This window comes from Nanorana parkeri, unplaced genomic scaffold (genome assembly GCF_000935625.1).
Source record: "Nanorana parkeri isolate BGI_ZX_2015 unplaced genomic scaffold, ASM93562v1 scaffold1623, whole genome shotgun sequence".
NCBI lineage: Eukaryota > Metazoa > Chordata > Amphibia > Anura > Dicroglossidae > Nanorana > Nanorana parkeri.
Window position 1 is genome coordinate 67,943 of NW_017307891.1, and position 23,882 is coordinate 91,824.

At 40.0% G+C, this 23,882-nt stretch overlaps 1 protein-coding gene across 1 annotated transcript in view; it reads right to left on the reverse strand.

Annotated features, from left to right (window-relative positions):
* CDH11 (cadherin 11) overlaps positions 1 to 23,882 on the reverse strand; it is a 142,461-nt gene that overhangs the window by 10,830 nt on the left and 107,749 nt on the right. The window contains exons 4-9 of the mRNA XM_018570897.1: positions 23,616 to 23,735; positions 14,557 to 14,724; positions 12,241 to 12,428; positions 10,534 to 10,787; positions 4,146 to 4,279; positions 799 to 920 (exon numbers count right to left, since the gene is read on the reverse strand). Coding sequence (XP_018426399.1) covers positions 799 to 920; positions 4,146 to 4,279; positions 10,534 to 10,787; positions 12,241 to 12,428; positions 14,557 to 14,724; positions 23,616 to 23,735 — 986 coding nt within the window. The remainder of the gene's footprint in view (positions 1 to 798; positions 921 to 4,145; positions 4,280 to 10,533; positions 10,788 to 12,240; positions 12,429 to 14,556; positions 14,725 to 23,615; positions 23,736 to 23,882) is intronic.

A 23,882-nucleotide genomic window follows, 5' to 3' on the forward strand; every position in this document is an offset into this window, starting at 1 on the left:
GGTCCATGAGTGAGATCAATGGCTGCCAGGAGCTAAGAAGGACATTGGCCAGAGCATACTAGACACATCTCCCCGCCCAGCTCTTAGCAACCTAAAGTGCTCTGGCTGGAAAGGGAGGCAGGCACACTGCAAACATTGTTGCTAGTCTGCCACCCCCGCACATGACCTAAAGAGATGCTGCCAAAGACAACAGCTCAGGCTGCCTCATTATAGGGACAGCCCTGTTTAGGCATGATATGTATCTATAAAAACCTCCCTAATGTAGACATCCAAAAGCCCTGGGGCCCACCATCCTGGATGTGATGTCAGCAGCCTCAGCAGACTCAGAACTGTCACTCATGTAACACTATCCCTCTCCCTCCCCTGGCAGCTAGATGGAAGGTTATGTACAAAGGTGAGGGGGGGGGGCTGGTTCAGAACAGTCAGTGATTAGACAATCCCAGAAGCTTGCAAACTGACCTTGAAAAGAAACAATTGATACATTTGACACCTATAGACTTTAATGGGGTTGGACGCTATATTCAAGGTTTCTGGATTTCCTGCTTGATTCAGTGAATTTGCATTAAACCCAACTCATTACTAATAGCAGAACTTGGGGTGGTGTACTTGGTTTTATACCCATAACATACAATTCATTTTTACTTAATGATAAGGTCTGCAGGTTACATTTCTAAAGAGGGTTATAGAATAGCTGATTGATCTGATGGACACTGTGCCATTGCCCCAAACTCAAACCCATCACAGCACTGTCAGAACCCATTTAGGAATTTGCAAAAAGGTTAAAAAGTTGAATAATACCTTGTTCATTGGTGCATTTTCACAAACAGCTGCCTCATAGGGTTCAGGAAACTCTGGAGCATTGTCGTTCCTGTCCAAGATCTTTATCGATACAGGTACTCTTCTTGAGAAAGCATTATGGGCTGTCAAAAAAACACAGAGATTGTCATTAGTTGAAAGGAAAAAGCACATAATCCGCTAACCGTTAGCATGTTGCTCCAATTTCCTTAGCCACCAGTGGTAAGTATTACCTGTAGGTCTCATATATACAGTTGGCCATCCAGGAGCCACTTTTATGCTTTAGCAGAAAAGCATGGCATAAATCTGATTGCTGATCATAAGCAACCCTTAAATTTTGATTTTCAAATGTTATATATGAAAGCCTTGTTCTTTACCTGTTGTGTCTGCTTTCTCCACTAAACCACTAGACATCTTATCCTTGAGTCCCAATGTAGTGAATGCATGAGATGCATGTGACGGCATCACCATCATTTTCACTCAGCACATTTCGCACACTACATTTCTGCTATATTAAACACAATACTCCTGGAATAGTACATATGTAGCCTGTGAAATGTGTTGAGTGACAATTACGGAAATACCATTACATGCAATTGCCTCATCCCAGACATAACTGCTATAAGAAGACTTCAATATGTGTTAGTTGGTAACCTGCTTACGTCAATTTCCTGATGAATACTTGTCTAGGAGGAGTATTTTTATTCTGTGTTTTTGGACTGCAATCCTGTATTGTATGTTCATTTAAGACTTTTTATTTTATGTGTCTCTGTATAATTAAACTGTGAAAAGGTTTGTTCTAACATGGTTGATTTATATAAGGAAATTGGTGACTGAAATATAATAATGGAGTACCAGTAAAGTCCCTGCAGAGTTGATATGAGATATGTTGTCAATATATGAATAGGGGGTAGCAGAATATTATGTTGGTTCTTCAGTATAGCCCTTGTTTTTGTAAGAGTTAGTCCCCATTCACACCTCAGCATTTTGTATCTTGAATGCCTAAGGCCTACAATGCACAACAGGAGGAATCCCATTGTTTTCAATGGCCCCTATTCACATCTGAGCATTCAGTCACCTGTAGCAAAGTGTCTGTAGCTCAAAAGAGTACAAGAGCTTCCTATGGAACAGAGTATTGTGTTTTGTTCCCAATGGAAGTGCACTACTTTTTCAACCGCACTGCAACGCACGGTATTGTGGTCAAGCACATTGCAGGCAGGAGGCGCATTTGGGGTGCCCTTCAAATTATTCACAATGCACCTGTCACACTGTAACACACGGTAAGTGCATTGTGCTGTACCGTACAATTAATGCACGGCATTGGTGTAAACCGGCCCTGAAGGAAGGGATCAGTGATTGTGTAATCATTTTACACATTTTTTACATTTTCACCCACCCAACTCTTATGCCCCATTCACACTGAGCGGATTCACGTGCAATTTCCACCGCGATATCGCGCATTTTTGCCACGCAATATCGTGAGAAGTCGCAGACCAATGTTATTCAATGGAGCTGTTCTAATGTACAGCTCCATGTCGCATGTCGCTCATCGCTGTTGCTTCAGCAGGACCCTTTTTCCCGCTGATGTTGCACAATTTTTCTATTTTTGAATGCAGCCCGACGGCGAAGGTTGCACTATCGGCGCCGGAACGTCGCCCTGAACAGTCGCACTATCCCGGACGCGCGGATCCACTTGTAAGGTGGATGTCGCTTAGTGTGAATCGGGTCTTAGTGTGGGCTGTACATCTCATCTCCATCCTGTCTCTGTATGTGACCTGTATATTGACACTTTCACCTTCCTTATCCTGCACATTAACCCCCTTCTCTCCATTCTATTACTCCACGTGACCTGTACATTAACCCCTTCACTTCCTTCTCCCTGTACGGGTCTATGACCTGTACAATAATAATAATAACGGGTAATGCAACTACCACACACAACACTGTATCTAGTGCACCATTATCAAGTTCCATTTTTTAACCACCTCAACACCAACATGTTTCTTCATTTCCAAAAAAGTGTGCCAAAAAATTACAGGGTTATTCACTAAAGGGTGAAGAGTTTGGAGAAGGCAGGAGAAGTGAACAATCTAGGACAACATAGCTGAACTGGTAAGTGAGCTGAATTGGAGAATTTTTACAAATCAGCTATTTTGACCTAGATTGTTCACTTCTCCTGTCTTCTCCAAACTCTTCACCGTTTTGTGAATAACCCTGTAGTAGATCTTTGGGTGTCTAATTCCCAAAAAGCAATCTTTCAGAGGCATTTGTACTGTCCTGGTATTTTTATTTCATATATGTTTTATAAAAGTAAGTAAGGCATTTTTTTCAGAAATGTTGGTCTTTTTTCTTTAGTTAAAACAAAATAAAAACACCAGTGGTTATTAATTACCACACAATGAAATATCTATCTGTCTAAGAAAAATTATGTAAAATTAATTTGGTTACAGTGTTGCATGACTAAGTAATTGCCAGTCAGACTATCACAGCACTTAAAAACTGAAAAACGGCCTTGTAATTAAAGTGTATATACAGACTGGTATTTAAGTGGTTAAAGCTAAAATAAAAGTCATGCAGTTACGGTTTACACTTACTTTAAACATATTTAGCATTTTAAGTGGACCAAACAGAGTAATTTAATAATTGGTTGGAATTAGGGATGTTCAGATACCAGTGCCGATATTTGATATTTTCACGATAACTACCAGGGTTGCAGTGGTTGCAGCTGGGACCTGACTCAGGCGCTCCACCACTGTCCTGAAATCATTAGTCAGTATTGTTTTAGAAAAACTGTCACATGACAATAACCAAAAATGCATCAGTACTTGTATCTGTGAGTACTTGGACAAGTATCAGAAATTGTACTTGAAAAAATGGTATCGGTGCATCCCTAATATATATTTATAAAAAAAAATCATACATTAAAACAGGGATGTACAAATCCCAGGAGCTCTGTGTGCTATTTAAAAATGACAGCTGCCTCCTAACTTTTGAATTTTTCTCTAGTCTAGTCTTGGAGCTGGAAAAGTATCTGTACTTGTACTTGTACCAAGTACAATACTTGGTATCTGAACATCCCTAGTTGAAATTCTTCTTTGAACGTTAAATAAAGGCAATGTTTACATAGAAATGAACTCATGTAATGGAGGAAAAAATATTTTTTTTCTGTATTCAGTGAGGTCAGACGATTCAGCAAATCAATTGAAGCTAATCAATTCACTCATCTCTGACGAGGGGTTCCATCACAGCCAGAGAAGGCAGGAAATGCTGCCCGCTGCAGCTGTTCTCTCTCCATTGCTCTCTGAAACGGGACTTCGATAATGAATTTGCTCCATCTGGGGAATACTTACAGGCTTCGGTTGCTATCACAGAGATGTTGTGCCAGTCTTTCTCCTCTCTGTCCAAAGCCTTTGTGGTTTTGATGTAACCATCCTCTTGGATGTTGAAAAATCTGTCAAGGTCAGTGTGCCGATCGATTGAATACCTAAAGAGGAGGATCGCAGGGTAATTAGACAAGAAAATTACTAAGCAGCCCGGTGCTCAAGTGTTACATATTAAAGATTCATTCGAGAGTCGTTTCCCAGCAGCAGGCATGGCAAAATCCGAATATTAATGGAATCTATCAAACAACTTTTAAAAGGAAATTTAGCTTCATCATTTATTCATGTCTGCATGTAGGGAACGTTTTGCTACATCAGGATCTTTCCTTTCTATTAATGAAAAAAAAATAACATGATGCCAAATACAAGATAACACAGACTAGTGAATGAAATGATGTAGTAAGTGTTTTATCTGTAAGCACATGTAATCTTTACGGTATGACATAACTTTTCAGCTTATCTTTAGAGGAAAACCAACAATATTGTTCTAGTTGATGTAGGACAGTATTCCAGAAAGTGCATCCAGTGTTGCTGCCAAGTTTTGTTCTCGGTTTGGCTATAGCTGTCAAGAGTTGACTTTTTGTGGCCCACGGGCAAAGTTGTGCAGCCATAGTATAGAGTGTGGCCATAGTACTGAATGAGGATACTTTATAATAAATAAACCATGGTGTAAGTTTAAAAACTACAGATTATGATAAATAATGGTAGCTAGTTATAGTAGTGGTGGGCAAATTAATATGGAATTCAGGAGCCAATATGTCCAATGCAGGAGCCAGCTGGTCATTTTTAGGGAGCTTTGGATACCTGGCTCCTGGGATTTGTCCAGCTATAGTCATGAGTATCTATTGCACCTATTTCTTACCAAGAAAGTGAACCGAATACTGTGATTGCAGAATTGATATTTAGGCCTACAGCCTAGGTAACTAATATAACAGAGATATAATCACCCAAAAAGCGATCCCGGCTGGCTCCAAGACGGGTCCCTTTAGCCTCTCTCCCCCTCCTCTCCAGCAATGATATGTTCCCCAACCTCCTCAAACCCTATACACTGTATAGGACGTGATTACTCACAGAACCTTAGACCGCTGGAACAGAGGGGGAGCGAGGCTAAAGGAGTCAGTCGGGGTCACTGTTCCCGTGAGTATATGTTATTTTAACTAGTTAGGCAAAACAAGCACTTAACCCTTGCAGTGTTGGGGTAGCCCCAATGCAAGGATTAAGATTGTATTTGCCCAGAGTTATTCTTTAAAAACTAAGACCGGATTTCCGTAACATTACAGAGAGTTTCTGTCACTTTCTGTTGTGTCTACCGCACAGGAATCTCCCCAATGGAACTCAGATGGCAAAAAAAGAAAGAAACTAAACCCTGATGGGGTTTTAATTATTCCCTACTTCATCCAAAATTTTAAAACAAAAAGGTTTGCTTTTAGATATACTCTAAGCAAAACAGCTGTATAGAAGCTTGTATAGTGTTCACTGAACCAAAATGTGCCCCACTGAAAAAGACCCTGCCACTTCTCAATGATAGCACTAATTTTAAGATGTGTGTTCTATAAACCTTATGGTCAGGACAAAGTCAAAAAGCCTTGTAGGTGTAGCATGGCATCCAAAAATCTCTATTCCCTGGGACCATGGGGAACAAAACTAGACACCCTCCAGAAGGAAGGACAGTGTCAGTACCAATTCAGAGATGATTTGAGGATATACAGCTGAGTGATACAGAAATAAGATAGATTTTTGTTAAAAGCTAATAGAGAACTATGGGTTAAGTGTTTTCCCCCATAGTTCTCTTTAGGGTCACAGGAGGACGTATACTAACCTCCTTCCATGACCCAAAGCTCAGTATGTAGCGGGCTATTGCCCACGATATACTAAAAGAGCTGTGCAATACTGGCTGGATCCACTCAGCTGCGTGAGTGACAGCTAGCTCTGTTTATCTAGAGCCAGCTGTGCCCGCCCCCTCCCCTGTCCGTTCCTCCAGTCAGCGCTGGAGGATCGTAGAGGGGGTGAATAGTGAATAGCCCGTACAGCAGCCCTGAACCGAAGGGGTCCTGGGGCCGAAACTAGCCAAAGGATCAGCCGAAGCTACAGCTGGATCCTTCGGCAGCTTTGTGAATAACCCCCTAAATCTTCTTTAAAATTGTGTAACTTTGGAACTGTTCACACCAAGGGAAGGGGCAATTGATGGAGGCAGGATTGCTGATAACAATACAAATGGACTTCCTCAGTGCGTCATTTTAACGTATGCATTGATAAGTCCTCATTCTGCCGTTTGTGTTTTATTTGAGAGCTACATAGTATAAGCTGAAATTGCTTTTGCAATTAAATCCCACTGATTCATAATTGGTGATCTGCTTTACATTTACAGAGTATAACATTTCTGACATTTTCTCGGCAATATCCGGCACAGCGAGAATATAACTAAGCTATAGGCAATCACGATAGCGCTGTGAATACTTAACATAAAACTCAGGGGAAAAGGATGTCTCCTAGGCATTGGAATGTCGGAAAAATATATAGAGGACCTTCTTGCGGAAATTCATTTTATGGCCGTTGTATGGGGCTGTGTCATTTATTACACGGTGAACAAATGAAAACATTAAAGGCCTGTGTACACCCACAGAAGACTCAGATGACAGAGCGCGGGTATCTGTTACTGACAAACTGGTTCTGCTGTCCTAGCCAGGAAAATATCTCCTCCACAAAAGAGATAAACAAAAAGTTTAAATTGTGTCAGGGAAAGCTATCATGGATTGCCAGAGAGAGCTCATTCTGAGTTATTACTGTAAGTTTATCTAACACTTGAATTTCACATTTTACTTTCCAGCTATGTCATATTTTCACAGCGACCTATCATGTTTAGGATTTCTGCCTTCCAAATCTATCATGTATGCAACAGGCACTAGCACGATAGTTAGCATCAATGCTAGATGACTGTAAATGGGAATATCAGTTATGGGATAAATCTAGAGAATGTTTTGCTGTCAATGAGCTCTTTTTATAGATTTAGACAAAGTGGAACAGTAAAGTGCAAATGCTATAATGAAAACAAATAAATAAATATATAATAGCTATATAATTATATTTAAGTGGCATATCTCTGGGGAAATAAAACTTTCCTTGCAGTGGGGGGACCCCAACACTTCAAGGTTTTTTCTTTTGCTCATTTGTGTCTAGGGGGATGTATTAAGGACTTTTACTTTCTTGATCCTCACTACCCTGGCAGTCATTACACTCTTTGTCTTCCCTGTGATGTGACTTGTAGACTGTCCCTTGGCAGCCTAACAGATAATGAGGGGGCTATGGGCCCTGCATTAGATGTGATAATGTCAGCAGGCCTTCGACCGTGTGTAGGGGGGGGCGAGAGGCTACGAGTGCAGGTCTTGAAACCAGTGGGAGAAGGAATCAGGAATCAGGTAAATAAAGGTCCTTTATACAGGTCTCCTCAACATAAATGAGCAGTTAACCCTTGCAGTGTGGTGGTAACCTGTTGCAATGGGAGTTTGTTGGTTTTTTCCTGGGGATAGGCTTCCAAAGTCTACAAAAAATTGCTTTTTCTTGGTAGAAAATCATTTTTATGTCTCTTCTGCCAAAAAACTATTTCCCCTTTCTGTTATTAAAGCTGATTGAGATTGTAATCTGTCCAGATCAGTGTATTTTTTTGGGTGGGTACAGCTACATGCTTCCAATCACTTGAATCACCAATCACTTGACAGGAAGACAAAACAAATCAATGACAGGTTGACACTGTTCACAGCTGTTTAATCATGGTGTGTTTCCCTGCAGCTAGGGACAGATGTACGCCCCTGGATGCAAACTTTCGGAGTCCAGGGGTGCATATTTGTTCCTAAACTTAGGTAGTTGCTCAATAAGCGAGTACATGAGGACACCTGTCATTAACTTTTCTGTCCCGAAGCACCTGGCCACACTTGCCCCAGCAATATGCTGATCTGGGCTGTGTACGACCCTAATCGGCCATATGTATAAGCCCTTAGATAGTTGTCATTGGAATATTTCTTCCCACTGGAAAATTTCCCTGCACTATTTGCCCACAGGACAACTCTAAAACATAGGATTTCCCCTTTCATTCTGTTTAGGTGACACTGATCACTGGAAAAAAAACAAACTTGGTAGGGAGTCTAACCCTTCCCCATTTTATCCAAAACTAAAAAAAAGATTAAAAGTATAAAAATAAGTTGTGCCCTTACATGCACTTTAATGCCCGGTTTTATATCAATATCTTGTTTTTTTGTATTTTTTATTTTAAGCTAGAGATGGATTTTAAAGGGCAGAATCTTGTTTTAGGTATATTCATTTGTTGTCAGAATCCTTTCTATATAATACATGTCTAAGTGAACTCGGGAGGGGGTTGTTAATGCTTTCGGTCTGATGTGTTTTTAATGATTTTTGTAAACACAACACATACGGCTTATTGGTTTGTATGTCGATAAATGTAATTGGATAATCAACCTCTGCTCCCGATTATCAATGTCCAGGCAGCCGAACAAGCTCCAAATTCACCAAGGAACCCATTAATGAATAAAGAGTTGGATTCAGTAATCCATAACCCCCTCACTCAGTCTAGGGTGTCAGACGGGAGGTTAACAGCATCAATTTGAACGATGGGATGTAATGTAGTTTACGTTGGCAGTCCAGTATAATCTCAATGGGACATTAAGTACCTTTCATTTTCATTGTGAGCTCTAACTAAATGATACTGGCTTAACAATCTTGTGACTGAGTGTTTACATTTACTAAGCGGTTTAAGATTTAAGTACCGTGCAAAATGCAATGGCTTCGGAGACAGAAGACGTTCTGGCGCTGCGTCTTGCTGTTGTCTGAACCCGTGTCTTATTTATTCATGGGGGAAACTGTGCTTTAATGATTCAGTACTGCAATTACACTGAGCCCTAGTCTTTGCTCCATGTTGTGATAACAAGAAAAGCTAACAGAGCACATACTAAGTCATCTTATATGGATATGACCCATAACGTCAACAGCACACCTGGGAGCCCAAATTACAACAGAAAAAATTAAATATCCATTTGATTTAATTGTTAGACCTATTTACTAATGTCTGTTTTTCTTCCTTCTAACAAATCCATTAAGCGTCATCATTTAAATGATCTGTCATATGTATGTATTGTAATTTTTGTGTTTTAAATAGTCTAGTGAATGGTTAAAAACTCTGGTTTATTTTTCACTATATGTGTCCCATTGGGGAGATTTACATTAATTTCCTATCCCAGAGAAGCAACAGGATGGGACAGGAAATCTTTACAAAGTGAGTGCAATTCCCCTTTTAGAAATTTGTCGCAAAAACAGATGTCCCCATTGGAAGATATCACCTCTATTCCTGTTCCAGTGACAAGTCCAAATTTTTATTTTGCCTATCTTTCAGTCTCATGACAATGGTCAGGAAAACTAGAGAGAGAGAGGATATACCTAGAAGGGACATAGACAATAATAAAAAACTTGGCAGGTGTCGTTAGCCTCCCTACTATATCCAAAACTACTATAGGTTTTTACAATGCATATACTTTGAAGCCAAAACTTTTTTTCTTTTTTTTTTGGATAGCGTAGAGTTTTTGCTATTTCTGTCCTATTGGGGAGATTTTCCTTTACTTAATGTCTTGGAAATCTTCTCTTAGACAGTTGTCACAGGAAACTGTGTACCCATCAGAAGATTTCCCTTTTTGCTTTTCTGGTGACAACTCAAATTTTTGGATGTTCCTTCACTTTCAGTCACAGTGACAGTGATTATCATCATCAGGACGAATAGAGAGGGTGCAACTCCCATCGGGGACGGAGACAGCACTAAAAATCTACAGTAAGGACAATGGAGCTCATCCTGCTCATCGACATTCCCCATAGAGGGCCAAAAGACCGGCCGCACACGATGTCAGCATTTTCATGAAAAGGTCAATATATATATATCTATATATATCTATCTATATATACTGTCTTCCCTGTGATTGTCTGTGACAATCTGTGACTGTGATTGTCTTCCCTGTGTTGTCTTGTGATCCAAACGGGAAATCAGTGGAATTATTTCCAACAAGGACACAAATAGCAATGATTTTTTTTGAAGTAGCATAGAGAAGGTTAGAACTTTTGCCAGATTGTTATTGCTAATGATGTGTCTACTGGTGAGACTGCCCCTTTCATTTAATTAAACATAAAATACTATTTCAAAAAAAATCATTGCTATTTGTGTCCTTGTTGGAAATAATTCCACTGATTTCCCGTTTGGATCACAAGACAGATAGGTAACATAATGAGGAACAAAAATATATACACTGTTTATTCCCTTCAACATGATGACTTATAACACACAAAAGCATACAAAGAAACATACTTTACAGGAACGTTTGCTGCATCAAGGTCCTTGGCATGAACTCTTCCAACAGTTGTGTCTGCTGGTGCATTCTCATACACTTCGAAGCTGTAACTTGGCTCCATGAATATTGGTGGTTCATCAGCATCTTCTATAGTAATTTTTACAGTGGCCATGTCTTTGAAAGGCCCTCGGCTGAGGAAACGTGGATCTATATGGACATTAACAGCCTCCACTTTCAAACTGTAGAACTTTTTCTCTTCATAATCTACTACCTACAGCGATAGAAAAGAGTACTCATTATTTATGTGGATTAAAGGCTAAGGGATGCATTATAGTAATGTGGGTGATAGCCTGGTCCCGTAGGAGGCTTAAACAGTCACGTTCCAAATCAGTGCTCAATTTATGCCCTCTAAATCAAGGTAAATTAGTTTGGAATATAGCTCAATGGACTTGGGAAATACTCCTATGCATGTGAATAATTGATATATCAATAAGTGATTTAACCAAATGGTGTAAGAGGGAGATAAGGCCTTTGTATTGTATGGATTGGGGCCCATGATTTAAGTGCTACCCAGGAAATATATGGCTTTTAATTTGCCAGTGGAGACTTTCAGAATTTAACTTATACACAGTTTCAGGCAACACACTGTTGAAAGAATAGAGTATATTTGAAGAAGATTTAATGCTGAAAAACCAAATTAATATCTGGGCTGCTAGCCGTCACTTACAATCAGGGTCAGATTTACACATCTTGTGCCCTTAGGGCTAAATGTCATGAGCCTCCCACCTCTGATCACAGTTCCATAACTATCCTTAGTATTATGCTAACAATTTGCCCCCATTCACACATTAACGGTTTTCCACGCGTATTGATAAGTATGGAAACGCACTATGCATAAAAAAAGATGTTATTCAATGTGAGTCGTTCGCACTAGGGTGGTGTCCGCGTTGTAAGAAAACGCGCTTCCCGACTAAAAAAAGTTGTAGTGTGATTTTCTGGGCGGATTCCGCACGTTTGCGGCTATTACTATAGCAGCAAATGCGCGGAAATCTGCGCGTATGCTACCGTTTGCGCGCTTCCAGCCATGTGGTTTTCTGAGACAGTTGCCAATTCTGTTTCAGTACACCTAGATCGCATGAATAGAGTGACTTCCACCTTTCTCTGCTAATGATTTGGTTCTAGGTGCACAGACAGATTGAAATGCACAAACTATGCGGTTACATTCTAGGACCCTTTAGTAAACACAGGAGTGTGTTGCTGATAGTCAGCAACAAGATATGTGGATTGTTATGGATTACACCTGGTAGTCCTGCCACCCTAGTTGATGGCCTATTCTAGCAGAAACCTTGCCTTTCTTACAATAAAACTGGCTTACAATTAAAGTTTAGAAAAATTGGGCTTGATAGTATGGAAAAATAAAACTTGTGACTTAATCAGGAACTATATAGAGCCAAAGTCAATGTTTTTAAATGATATAATGTATGGCAAAATAATAATTTGAAGTACGGAGCACAGTTTTTGTCCATTTTTTTCTATTGTGTATCAGATCTTTTATCATAATGCTGAACCTAAACCATGTCTTGGCTATGAAGGGATGTATTTTTGCACAACATGACTAACAGATAACCCCCTGTCACTCTTCCTAGTTCTTTTTTGATGAATAAACAGTGGTTGTTCAGTAGTGAATGGTTCATTAAGAAAAATGTGGATTTAAGCAAATGTACCTTTTTAAGTTTTACAACTCCCTCCTGAGTTTGATAGTCTGTTGTGATTTCAAATATATCTGTTCCATCTCCATCTAGAATGCGATACTTAACGGCTCCATTCTCTTCCAAGTCTGGATCTTTGGCTTTTAGACGTCCCACCTCATCGCCTGGAACAGCTGCCTCTGATATTGACATAGGGTACGCACCTGTGTACATACATTCCATGTTAAATCTATCCAGATGTTACTCATATTCCATAAAATAATCATCAAAGGGCCTATAAATCTAAGGCTTTTACATGCTGAAGCCAGTGAAAACCTTAGACATATTTTACTTCTCGTAAAAATAGAAAGACAAATGGCTGCCATTTGGCTTTTCTAGAAGAAAGGGTAGAGGAAAAATATAAACTGTACTTGCTTAGATGGTATATCTTTCTTGCAGTCCATGTCCTCAGTTTTCTGGTGACCGTTGTCTCTGGGACAGTAAATAATGGGGAATGCAACATTTTACAGCTGTCACCAAAACAAAAGGCAAGGATAAATCTGCCAATGGGGACACTTGCTTTAATGACAACTGTCTAAGAGGGGAATTCCCTTCAGTCTGGGGAGATCCCCTCTTACTTCCTTTTCCGTCACTTGAACAGGAAGTGAAGGAAAATCTCAACAGGACATAGACCACAAGAAATAAACTGACAGAGGTTTCAACCTTTTCCTACTTAATTCAAAACTAAAAAAAAAGTTTAAACTATACGTATTTTTTTAATATAAAAATGAAGACAACTACAGTCCTGTGTAGAGTCCAGTATACGCTTTCATCTCTCATCTTTTGCAACTGTTGCCATGTAAATTGTAGGAGCTAACGATAAAGCACAAGTGAAGAATTGGTGTAAAAAACATAGAAGTGGTCTCGATAAATCTTATGAGCAGAAAAGGATGGAGAGAAAAAAGTAGGTTTTAATCTAAATTTAGAATGGTTTTGTTCCCCAGTTTTCTTTATTTAACCCTATTGCTGCCAGTTACTGCTCTCCATGTTTAATCTCAGGTGGCCAGACCATTTTCGCTATTTTTCATTTTTCCATAATGTTTCACTTCCTTTAACTTACAGCTTTGAAAGTTTGTAAAGTGACCTACAAACCATACATTTTCTAAAAGCACAGAACCCATATAATAAAAAGATGGTACTGCTGATTTTGTAAAATCCTGTTATAGTTGCACGAATGTTCATCAAAACAACAAGTGTACCAAAGAGGTCCCATGCTGTGACAACTGTCTTTGTTCAGCACACAGGCTGAGCAGATCCCACCATCAAAGCTACAAACGCGTTGATCAAGGAATCCGTGCTATTTCCTTTGTATTCTGACAGCCGCCGCGGTTCATTGGCTGCCGGCTCTGTTCGTTCAAAGATTTTCCGACCGGCTCCTTCAATCAGTTGATTAAGGGATACCGGCCACTGAGCGAATTGCGTCCGGTTCCTCAAAAAACAGATCCTCAAAAAAGAAAAGATTTCAACTGGACAGGAAGTGAATGGAACCCCCGGTTAGGCAAAACCTGACAGGGGGTTTTAAACATTCCATACTCTATTCAAAACAAAAACGTTTTGACTGTAATCCAAAACTAACATCGCAAACATCCCAAATGCCGACTCCACCAACATGACTACTTGCCAGGTGCTGGCTACAAATGTACCGCCGTTCCAAACTGCAAAGATCCAACAAACCCTGCACTCCGTGAGAGTTCCACCGAATGGAACCCCCCTTCAAACAAAACCTGACAGGGGTTTTCAAACATTATATACTATATTAAAAACAAAAACATTTTGACTTTAATCCAAAGTGAACATCATGAACATCCCAAGTGCTGACTCCACCATCATGACTACTTGCCAGGTGCTGGCTACAAATGTACCACCGGTCCAAACTGCAAAGATCAAACAAACTCCATAATCCATGAGAGTTCCACCAAAAATGAAATCTTTATTTGATTATTGATAAATACACTACACACCGATCCAAATCCCCACACCGATCCTCAGCCTCTTTTGGATAAACTTTAACATATGCAGCACCACCTTATTTCCTACATTGACAATTGTATGGTGACATGTGGGCATGACTCCTTCATTGCTGAGATGGTCTCTTACCAAGGAGATGCCAGCGAAAAGTTTCTAAGACTAAAAACATAATTTGTAGGAAAGGGTTCCAGCACAAACCAGTTTGCCAGCTGTGAATTCTAGGCTCCTGTTTTACTACACCACTGACCCCACATTGTCAGTCAATGAAATATTATATGAGCTCATTAATGTTGTACGCATTTATTGCTTGGAGATTCCACTTACTTTGAGGGAACTTTGGTGGGTTGTCGTTGACATCTGTCAGAGTTATTGTCACTTTGGTTGTCCCTGAGAGTCCACCCATATGACCTCCCATGTCTTTTGCTTGAATAACAACGTGGTATTGCTCCTTGGCTTCTCTGTCCATATTGGGAAGTGCCGTCCGGATGATTCCTGTGTTAATGAGAAAAATAAGAAAAGAAAATAAGCCTTTGGTTTGCTCAACACAAGACTCCTTTATAAAAAAAAAAAAAAAGAAATTGTTGTCTACATCAACCAATTGGTTCAATGTATGTTTATAGGGCACACAGAGCATTTCATAACAATGGCACAATGTTGTAAAAACATTGGTTTAACCCTACAAGCCTACAAAAGGAAGTCCATGATGGATTATTTTCTTTAAAGTGCATTTTCACTTTTCCAATCAAATTTGAGAAAACCTCTCTATATGTTTAATATGTATTTCCATTCACGCAGCTTGACGGAAAATTATTTTGAAAAATATATGTCTTACTTTGTAGATGTTTTATTGCAGCAGGCAACATGGCTGAATCCTGGTTCACATTGATCTATCCTAATGAAAAGACTTAGGAATGCAATTTGCGGATTGTGTTTCTCTCAATACCTTCATTAACATACAGTGAACAAGTCAGGGTTGTAATCATTTAAAAAAACTAATACAAGAGCGCCCCATTTCATTTCAGACACATGTATTAATGGAAACCTTAAAAAGTGATACTACTTACAAGAGTGGATCAGTTCAAGGATGTATAAAACACTCCTCTCAGCAGGAGCACATCTGCCCGTCTGTTAAAACACTGTCTGTCCTCTCTGCCGACTCACCTCCGGCATCAGACTCCGAGAACAGTGCTGCCTGGTTTTGTAATTATTTAACCCTTTGTCATGGAAGGCAGTGCAAATGTGTACAAATTTGCTGTACACATCATAATTAACACCTCACAGCCCCTCCAAACTTTAGAAGGAAGGAGAAGCATGTAGAAATGCTAACCCTTAAAAGAGAACTATGGGGTAAGTGTGTTTTCCCATAGTTCTCTTTAGGGTCACGGGAGGACATATACTAGCGTCCTCCCATGACCCAAAGCTCAGCTATTGCACGCGATATACTGTGAGCATCGCAGCCAGGATGGATCCTGACATTACTGTCGAGATACACCCAGCTGCGTGAGTGACAGGGGGCTCTGCCCCCTGCCCCGTTCTTTCCTCCACTCAGGACTGGAGGATCGGAGAGGGAATGGGGGGAATCCCTGTGGGGGGACTGACAGTCACCGCTCCCTGCAGGGAGATGACCGGGAAGTGAGCAGATCGGTGCATGTTTCTGCTCACTTCCCGATCGATAGAGCCGACTTGTGACAGCTTCTTTTTCACAGGTCGGCTCTAACTATGAGGATGAGTGGACATCACTCACCTCATAGATCACTTTTAAGAAGCCAAAAAGCCCAACCCAAGTATTTTTCTTTTTCTTTTTAACTGCAAAAATCATTTTTTTTGCTTATGCTATGTGAATGGGAATATGTAACAAATATAAAATAGATGTTATCCCAATTTGGCTGTCAAAGCGGAAATACATTTTAAGAATATAGTGGCATTTGGCCATTTTTTAAAAGGTACAAGTTTATATTCTGATAGTTTTTATGGTTATTCAATTTCATATAAAATAGCTTCTCTCTTGTTAGCTTCTATTGTGTCTTTTATGTTGGCTTCTCTCTTGTCGTCCCTTCTAACAGAAAAAGATGGTGCATGTGTCTGTTATGACTCATTCAGCTCCAATGTTTAGCTGTGTTTCTGCTAGAAATCTGCTATATTACTTGTTTCAGATGTGTAATCATAGCATAGTGGTAAACCAGCTATTTGAAACCCTGTTGTACCAGATTTGCTAGAGCCGATTGTTGGCAACTGGTAAATATAAAAAGATTCATAAGCCACATTTCATATTTACATGACAAAAATAAATTACAAATGTTATTTATTTGTCCTCTACATAATACATCATGAAACTGAAAGCAAAAAGCTATCCTTATGGGCAGCATATCTTCAAACTCAATATTGCATAATATAGCAACCTTTCCCACTACATCATTGGCCTGTTTCACTAGTCCTGTCTTACTGCCTATGTCAAGACTGATAGAAAATTACCATTCTGACTGATAGAAATCGGATTCATGGAGAGAGACTCTCCAAACACACTAACCTTAAAGCCATGCAGGGTAAAGCAGCAGGTTTGTTTTAGTGCACCTCCTCCACAGCAGCTCATAGTTACCTCTGCTTTTTTCTCCCAATGCTAAATTCAGCTGTTGGAAGGTGGAAGAAATGATGTGAGCTCTGAGGCACTCTAATTGGAACTTGCTAAGATCTGATAACTCACTTCCTAACCACATGTGACAGTGTTGGCCCAATCACCAACCACAATGGGAATGATTTACATGCACCATTATACCCTGAAGCACAGGGTATCTTTTATTTATTGTTGCTCTCATCAGCTAAACAGATTATCAATGGAATGAAGAAAGAGTGAGTGTATGATTCTGGGGTGAAGAACGTTCAAGTGAACCTGTTGCATTTTACTGCATGGCAAGATACAGTTTGAGCTATAGGGAATGTGCAAGGGCAAAAATGCTAAAAATGACATAAAAAATAATGTATCTTTTTTTTGTAAAGTAAATATGAAAAAATGCATCCAAATAGCATGTATTTTCATTTTTCACCAGTAGGTGGAGCTATAGGTTCCTTTTTCACAGGCTTTTTAGGCTATACTAACCTATTTTTTAGTAAAAAGTCTGTTGCTTACTAGTGCACTAGTTAACCTAAATTGTAAACACACAACTCAAAGATGCAAACAAAGAACTATTTTTTCTCTAACCCCTCCCTTTGAAGGTTGACTTAACCTCTGCGTGAGGTTTAAATCACAGAGATTGTATCTAAAAGGGAACATCTTTTGCTTTTCTCTCGCTTTGGGGTTCCTTTTTCATGTGAACAACCTGAACATGATTGCATTTTTCCACATCTATATATGTGTGTGTGCATTAGGGATGAACCAATACCGTTTTTTCGATATTGAGTGTGAGTACCAACATTTTTTGGCAGTACTCGCCGATACTGAGTATCGGAGCATACTAGTATTGGTATTGGTGCATCCCTAGTGTGTATATATATAGTATATATATATATATATATATATATATATAAGGATCGTTACATACACAGTATATAGCAAACCTGTACTATTATTTTAGAATTGGATTGCCATAGCGACTGAAAGAAAACTTTAAAAATTAACAATCTGCCGACACGGGGTATTACTTCTATGCATTTGCTGTGATAGAATTCCGGTGTGATTTCTATTGTAGTGAGTATTTAATGCAATACGAATGGAGTGGCCTAGATTACACATGCTGCTTTTGTTAGCTTACAGAAATGAACGACCGAAAAACATTCATAAAATGCAACTTTGCTTTGTTAACTATCCTCCATTAATTACTTCAATGTAGGGTAACAAATGAATTGCATATGGAACCTCAACACACTTTTACAGTAGTAGACTATGCTTTGAATAGAGTGGGGAAGGATTAGAACCCCAATCAGGTTTTTTTGTGCTCACTGGGACTCCACAAGTGAGATTTCCCCTTACTTAAGGGCTGATGTATAAATCTTCCACCCAGTGTAAAGCTATGCTCATCCTATCCTATGGAATTCTCCAAGCTCTATGCTGGGTGGGGCATTTATACATCAGCCCCTTAGTGTCACAGTGACAGAAAGTAAGGGAAATCTGCAACAGAGATAGAAATAAAGAGTTGACAAGGGTTAAAAAAAGTTGACAAAGTTGACAAGGGTTAAAAAACATAATCTATTTCTGTCTGAATTAAAGATTCCTCTAATTTCTAGTCTGGTGAAAGCATTGTCGCCATTACAGCACATTTGGGAAAATCTCTCTAATAGAGTCCTGTATAGCCATAAATCCTGACAGGGGGGGCAATTTATATATACATCCATACCTCCCAACCAAAGATAAGATTTGAGTTTTGGTCAATGTAAAGGTCAGCCTGAACTTTACATCTTCGGAGTGTGCCAAATGGGCAAACTAAATGGGGGGGCATGTATCCCGCCCCTTGGTTGCTAAGATGATGGCAGCAACCTACATCCCAGCAACTAATGATGCTCTGGCTTGTGTTCTAGCAACCAGTGTCATTGCGTGGGGCAACATGTCATTGGCTGCTAGGATGTAAGCGGCCGCAAGCATCCTAGCAACCAACGATCCCACTGGCTTTTTTAAAATTGTAAACAAACAACGGGTAACCTGGGTGTATAACCAAATGCCAACGATCTCAATGACTTGCTTTAAATTGTAAACAAACAGCAGGTGTATAACCAAATGTGATCAAGTGACATATGGTCATGGTATTACTCAATCTCAAAACTTTCTGCATTAATCATTGCCCAATATGGCACTAGATTCACAACTGCTAAAAGGAGAAAAGTAAGCAGGAATAAAAACAAAGTGAATGCCCATAATGACCAATCAGATTGTTTGTTTAGTTTTCTAGACAACACAAGACAACCCAACTGATCGCCAAGGTCAACAACTCCACCTTTGCTCCTAGTTTCTTTTTCCTATATTGTTTTGGAGAGGGATGCATTTTAGTCCTTCTCAAACCCTACAAGAGTCCCAGTGATGAGAACTATGGAGAGAAATTAGATTGCTTCCTCTATATTCGCATATGGTGGTTGTGGCGTTTATAACTCTGGTCTGTAGATGTCACTATTTACAGTTGTTACATGTATAATATAAATAAGTTCCAGTTCCTGTTCCTGTTATGGCATACTCAGAAGGCTGCATATGTTTTATGAAAGCCTGAACTTATGAATAAAGTACTCTATAACTACTCTGCCTCCCAGACTGCCGAACTACAAGATTGGCGATGAGAATATGTATTCTATCTCTACAGGCAGCAGCTTCCATTTTTTCTTCCCCACCCTGTGGGATGCCTTTTACTGCTTAGATACTTATGTTTCAGTATAATATCATTGCTGCTAATCAAGAGAACTTACCTACTGCTAGAAAGCATGGTTTACTTATTCACTCCTAAGGAGCATATTTTTTATACTCTACCAGCAACAGAAGACACTTATGATGCATACTGCCATAAAGAATGTCTCTGTGCCTAAAGTAAACATGGATGCAGAATGGTATAAATTCTAGCAACATGGATAGCATAATGGAAAATGCACAGTACAATTTATTGCAGCTTTATGAGAGTTGGTTGTTACCTGTGAGTTTGGTGCTCTAACAGATGAAATGCTTAGAGACCAACTAGTATAAAAAACAAACTTGCATTAGAGAAGGTTTGCTCTTGGAACATGATTTAACTGTAGAAAAGGCTATTAGAATGTTGTGCCAAAGTTAAACTGCTGTAGCTGAAGCACAGACCATAAGCCAGAAGTCTACTGGCACCTGAATTCAGAATTTGTCTCCCAGAAGACACATATTCAGACCCTAATGGTACAACAAGAGATTCATCTAAACTGCAATGCAGAGCTACACAGACACCAAAACAAATACTCCTTCAATTGTGGTTAAACACAGTACATCACAAACAATGCTATGGGCCCTGCAAAAGATACAAGGTGCCATAAATGCAAAAAAATAGGACACTGAAAAAAATCTGCCTTACGTATACTGCTACACACATTTGTGACGTTAGTGCCACAAAGGTTACTGTCTTAAGGGTAAATCAATATGATGCTTCTATTCCAGATAAACATTTATGCACTGTAACTATTACTAATACTTCTGCTAACAAGGGCTACTCTCAGGGCCGTCTTTAACGCAGGGCAAAAGGGGCAGTCGCCCAGGGCCCAATCATTGTTGTGGGGCCCAAAGCAGCTGCCTATTAAGCCCACATAAGATAAACACATGCAGGGCTGGCAGCCTCACCTGTGTCGGCAATGGGGCTTGCACCAGCCCTGCCCCCTGTCTGTGTACACAGCATCGGTGCTCTACAGACAGGAGGCTACATACAGCAGCATAGATGTGGCTCTGGGCTCCGCCCACTATCAACTCGGCCCCGCCTCCCGCTCTCCGTTCTCTGCTCTCCTGTGTTGTCTGGGGCCCTGCATCTTCATTAACCTAATGCTTAAAACAGAATCTGCTGTCTCTACACTGCCTGAGGAAATCCACCAGGAGTACTTTGCAAATGAACCACATACTGCACATACTCTGAAACTGGTTAGTTATTTTAGAGACCCTATCCCTGTGCTTGGTTGCCTGCCAGTGACTGTAAAATGTTGAACAAATAATGTGAAAGCAGAATTCTACATTGCAAAGAAATGTACTGCTATACTGGGGAGGGATCTTTTTGCTGCTCTAAATCTTCAAGTATTGGATGGTCTTATCACATGTGAAAGTTGTGGAGATGAGTGCTATACAAGAGGCTGGGGAGGAGGAAAAAAGGGGAGGGGGGGATTTGGCATGCCACATGGTATGCTGCTTCTCAAATGTGCGGACCGGGATGTCCGACCTTTGTACTGAAGAAAACCAAAAGGGGAGGGGTAGAGAAGCGTCAACATCCTAGTATGGATTAGCAGACAGGTGGGGGGAAATTCAAAGGACATTCCTAGTGTTATACTCACCCTAACACTAAGAACTTCCTTTGAATTTCCCTCCACCTGCCTGCTGATCCATACTAGGTTGTTGGCGCTTCTCTACCCCTCCACTTTTGATGGTCTTATCACAACAGCTTCAGATACCCCTATGCTACCAGTGTCCAAAGTATCACCACTAAACGACACCTCACTGGGCTGTGCAACAAAATTAAAATGATCAGATCAGATGTTAAACCAGTGTGTCAGAAATTGGGATGATAACCCTTTTATCCTCCTTGCCTTTATGCCCATTACAAGTACAGTTACGGGACATGTTACAAATGGCAGAACTTAGAAAATAAATTAATTCATTTTTTATGAACGTACTACAGGATTAGGCATGAACTGTCCTTAGCTCATGGCTGTGTTGCCCATGGATAATATGACTACTTTCAAAGACCTTGAGAGCGAGCACCTTTTTCAACTTGCACATTAGAGTCACCAAGAACAAAGAAAAGACTATGTGAACTACACTGGTGACCAGGAATAGCTGTCCAAGCTCTAACTGCCTTTTAATATTGTGTTACTTATCAGAGTAATGACAAATCTACTGTCACATACATTTCACCACTCCAGCCCGCGCCATTTCCTGATTCTACTTGGGAGAAGATTGCTATTGATATTGTAGGTCCTTTCAGAGGCACCTGTGGACTGCTGATTTCCTATAACCTTAATGGATTATTACAGCAAGAGGCCAGAAATTGCATTTGTCTCAAATATAACATCTGCTACTGAAATTAAATTTCTCTCCACAGTCTTCAGCAGGGAATAAAACCTAAAAGAACTAGTGCCTGACAATGGACCGCAATTTGTTTAATCTGAGTGGTAATCCTGCCAGAGAGACAAATATTGTGCTTGGGAAAACCTGAGTTTATTAAACCCAAGCAAATGGAGAGATTGAAGTGTTCACCACACGCCTTAAAAAAAGCTCTTCAAAATGCAAATCTTACAGGAAAATCTTTAAAAGTTTTTACTACAGAGTTGTTACATGTCAACAGAGCGACCAGACATGCAACTACTGTATTATGCACTCTAAACAATATGTTGCAGATATAAAGTTCAGTACCTCTAAAATCAGTTGCTAAGACTGTCAAGATGATAAAATTAAGGCATATACTGTACTCATCAGAAATGTGGTGGAAGGGAAGAACATGTTCAGGCATGATCTCTAGTTAGAGTTAAGAAACCTGGCTTATTAAAACAGAGATAATCCAAATCTAAGTGACAAGTCAACAAGAACCTTATCTGATGAATAATGTGATGCACATATATGGAATGCCAATCATCCTGCACCTGTTAGTCAGGATGTTTCAAAAGTTTCTTTTGATGACGAACATTTTCCAATTCCTACTGCTAACAACCAAACTGTAGACCTGAACCACCTAGACATACTGAAGGAATCAGAAGGTCTCCTGTGTGGACCATGGATTATGTGATGTACTTAAAATGCATAGCACCATTTTCTGATATAATTCTTTACATTATCGTCTTTATTTTTTTATATCTAGAAAAAAGGCTCCTTTGTACTATGTGAGGGATACTTGGTGTCTTTAACCCTGGTCAGTAGATGTCACTATTTACAGTTGTAATGTGTATAATACTTTCTATACCATTAGTTCCAGTTCTGTTTATGATATACTCAGAAACCTACATGTGTATTATGGAAGCCTGAACTTCTTAATAAAGCACTCTACAACTACTCTGCCACCCAGGCTACAGGACCCAATGGAATTGGAAGCATTGTTTCAGTATTATCTGCCATTATATTAGACAGGCCTGTGTTCGCCTGCATTTATACACAATCCCATGAAACTATCAGAGGGGCCTATGAATTGAAAGCAGCATGGGGCCCAATATATAAGTAATCCGATTAATCTACTGTTGTGCTGGTCAATCAACTACATCTTACTCAACACCCATATCTCATACAAGGCAGCTTTTCCTGCTCACAGCAGTGAAACAGAGTGACAGAAAGGTGAGTATGAGCTGCTGGGGATTTGCATGAGCAAAACACAGTTTTACTTTAAGTTTAGGCTACAACAACCCATTGATGGCTTTAACTGCACAATTGGCCACACCGGCCTAAAATAATTATTAAGTGACTCACACCAACAAGAACCCCCAGGAGAGAGTTAAAGAGAAGGGCCATGTACCCTTGGCAAGGGTGAGGACCAGGACTCCCTATCCCATGAGATATCTGTAGAGCCTGATTCACCATGTCCCCTTGGCAAGGGTGGGGACCAGAACTCCCAATCCCATTATAGATATCTGTAGAGCATGCTTCACCATGTACCCTTGGCAAAGGTGAGGGCCAGGACTCCCCATCCCATGACAGCTATCTGTAGAGTCTGCTTTAGCTTCTCAACATATAGAGGCATATAGACACACATGTATATACATTTATGTACCTGTCTGTGCTTCCACTGAGAAATAAGGTTGTCCTTCAAGAATGCTGTAGACGAGCTTGGCGCTGTTGCCATACGTGGGGTCATCTGCGTCTGAGGCCGTGACCTGTATTACCGATGTACCTACAATATTCAGAAAACATCTTATTAGCTAGAATGAACCGCTCTTATTACTGTTGATCAGTCCTCCAAGATACTATACAAACTCCTCTTTAGTAACTAATTACAGGTATGCATCCAGCATAAGCACGCAGCACTCTTGAGATTAAG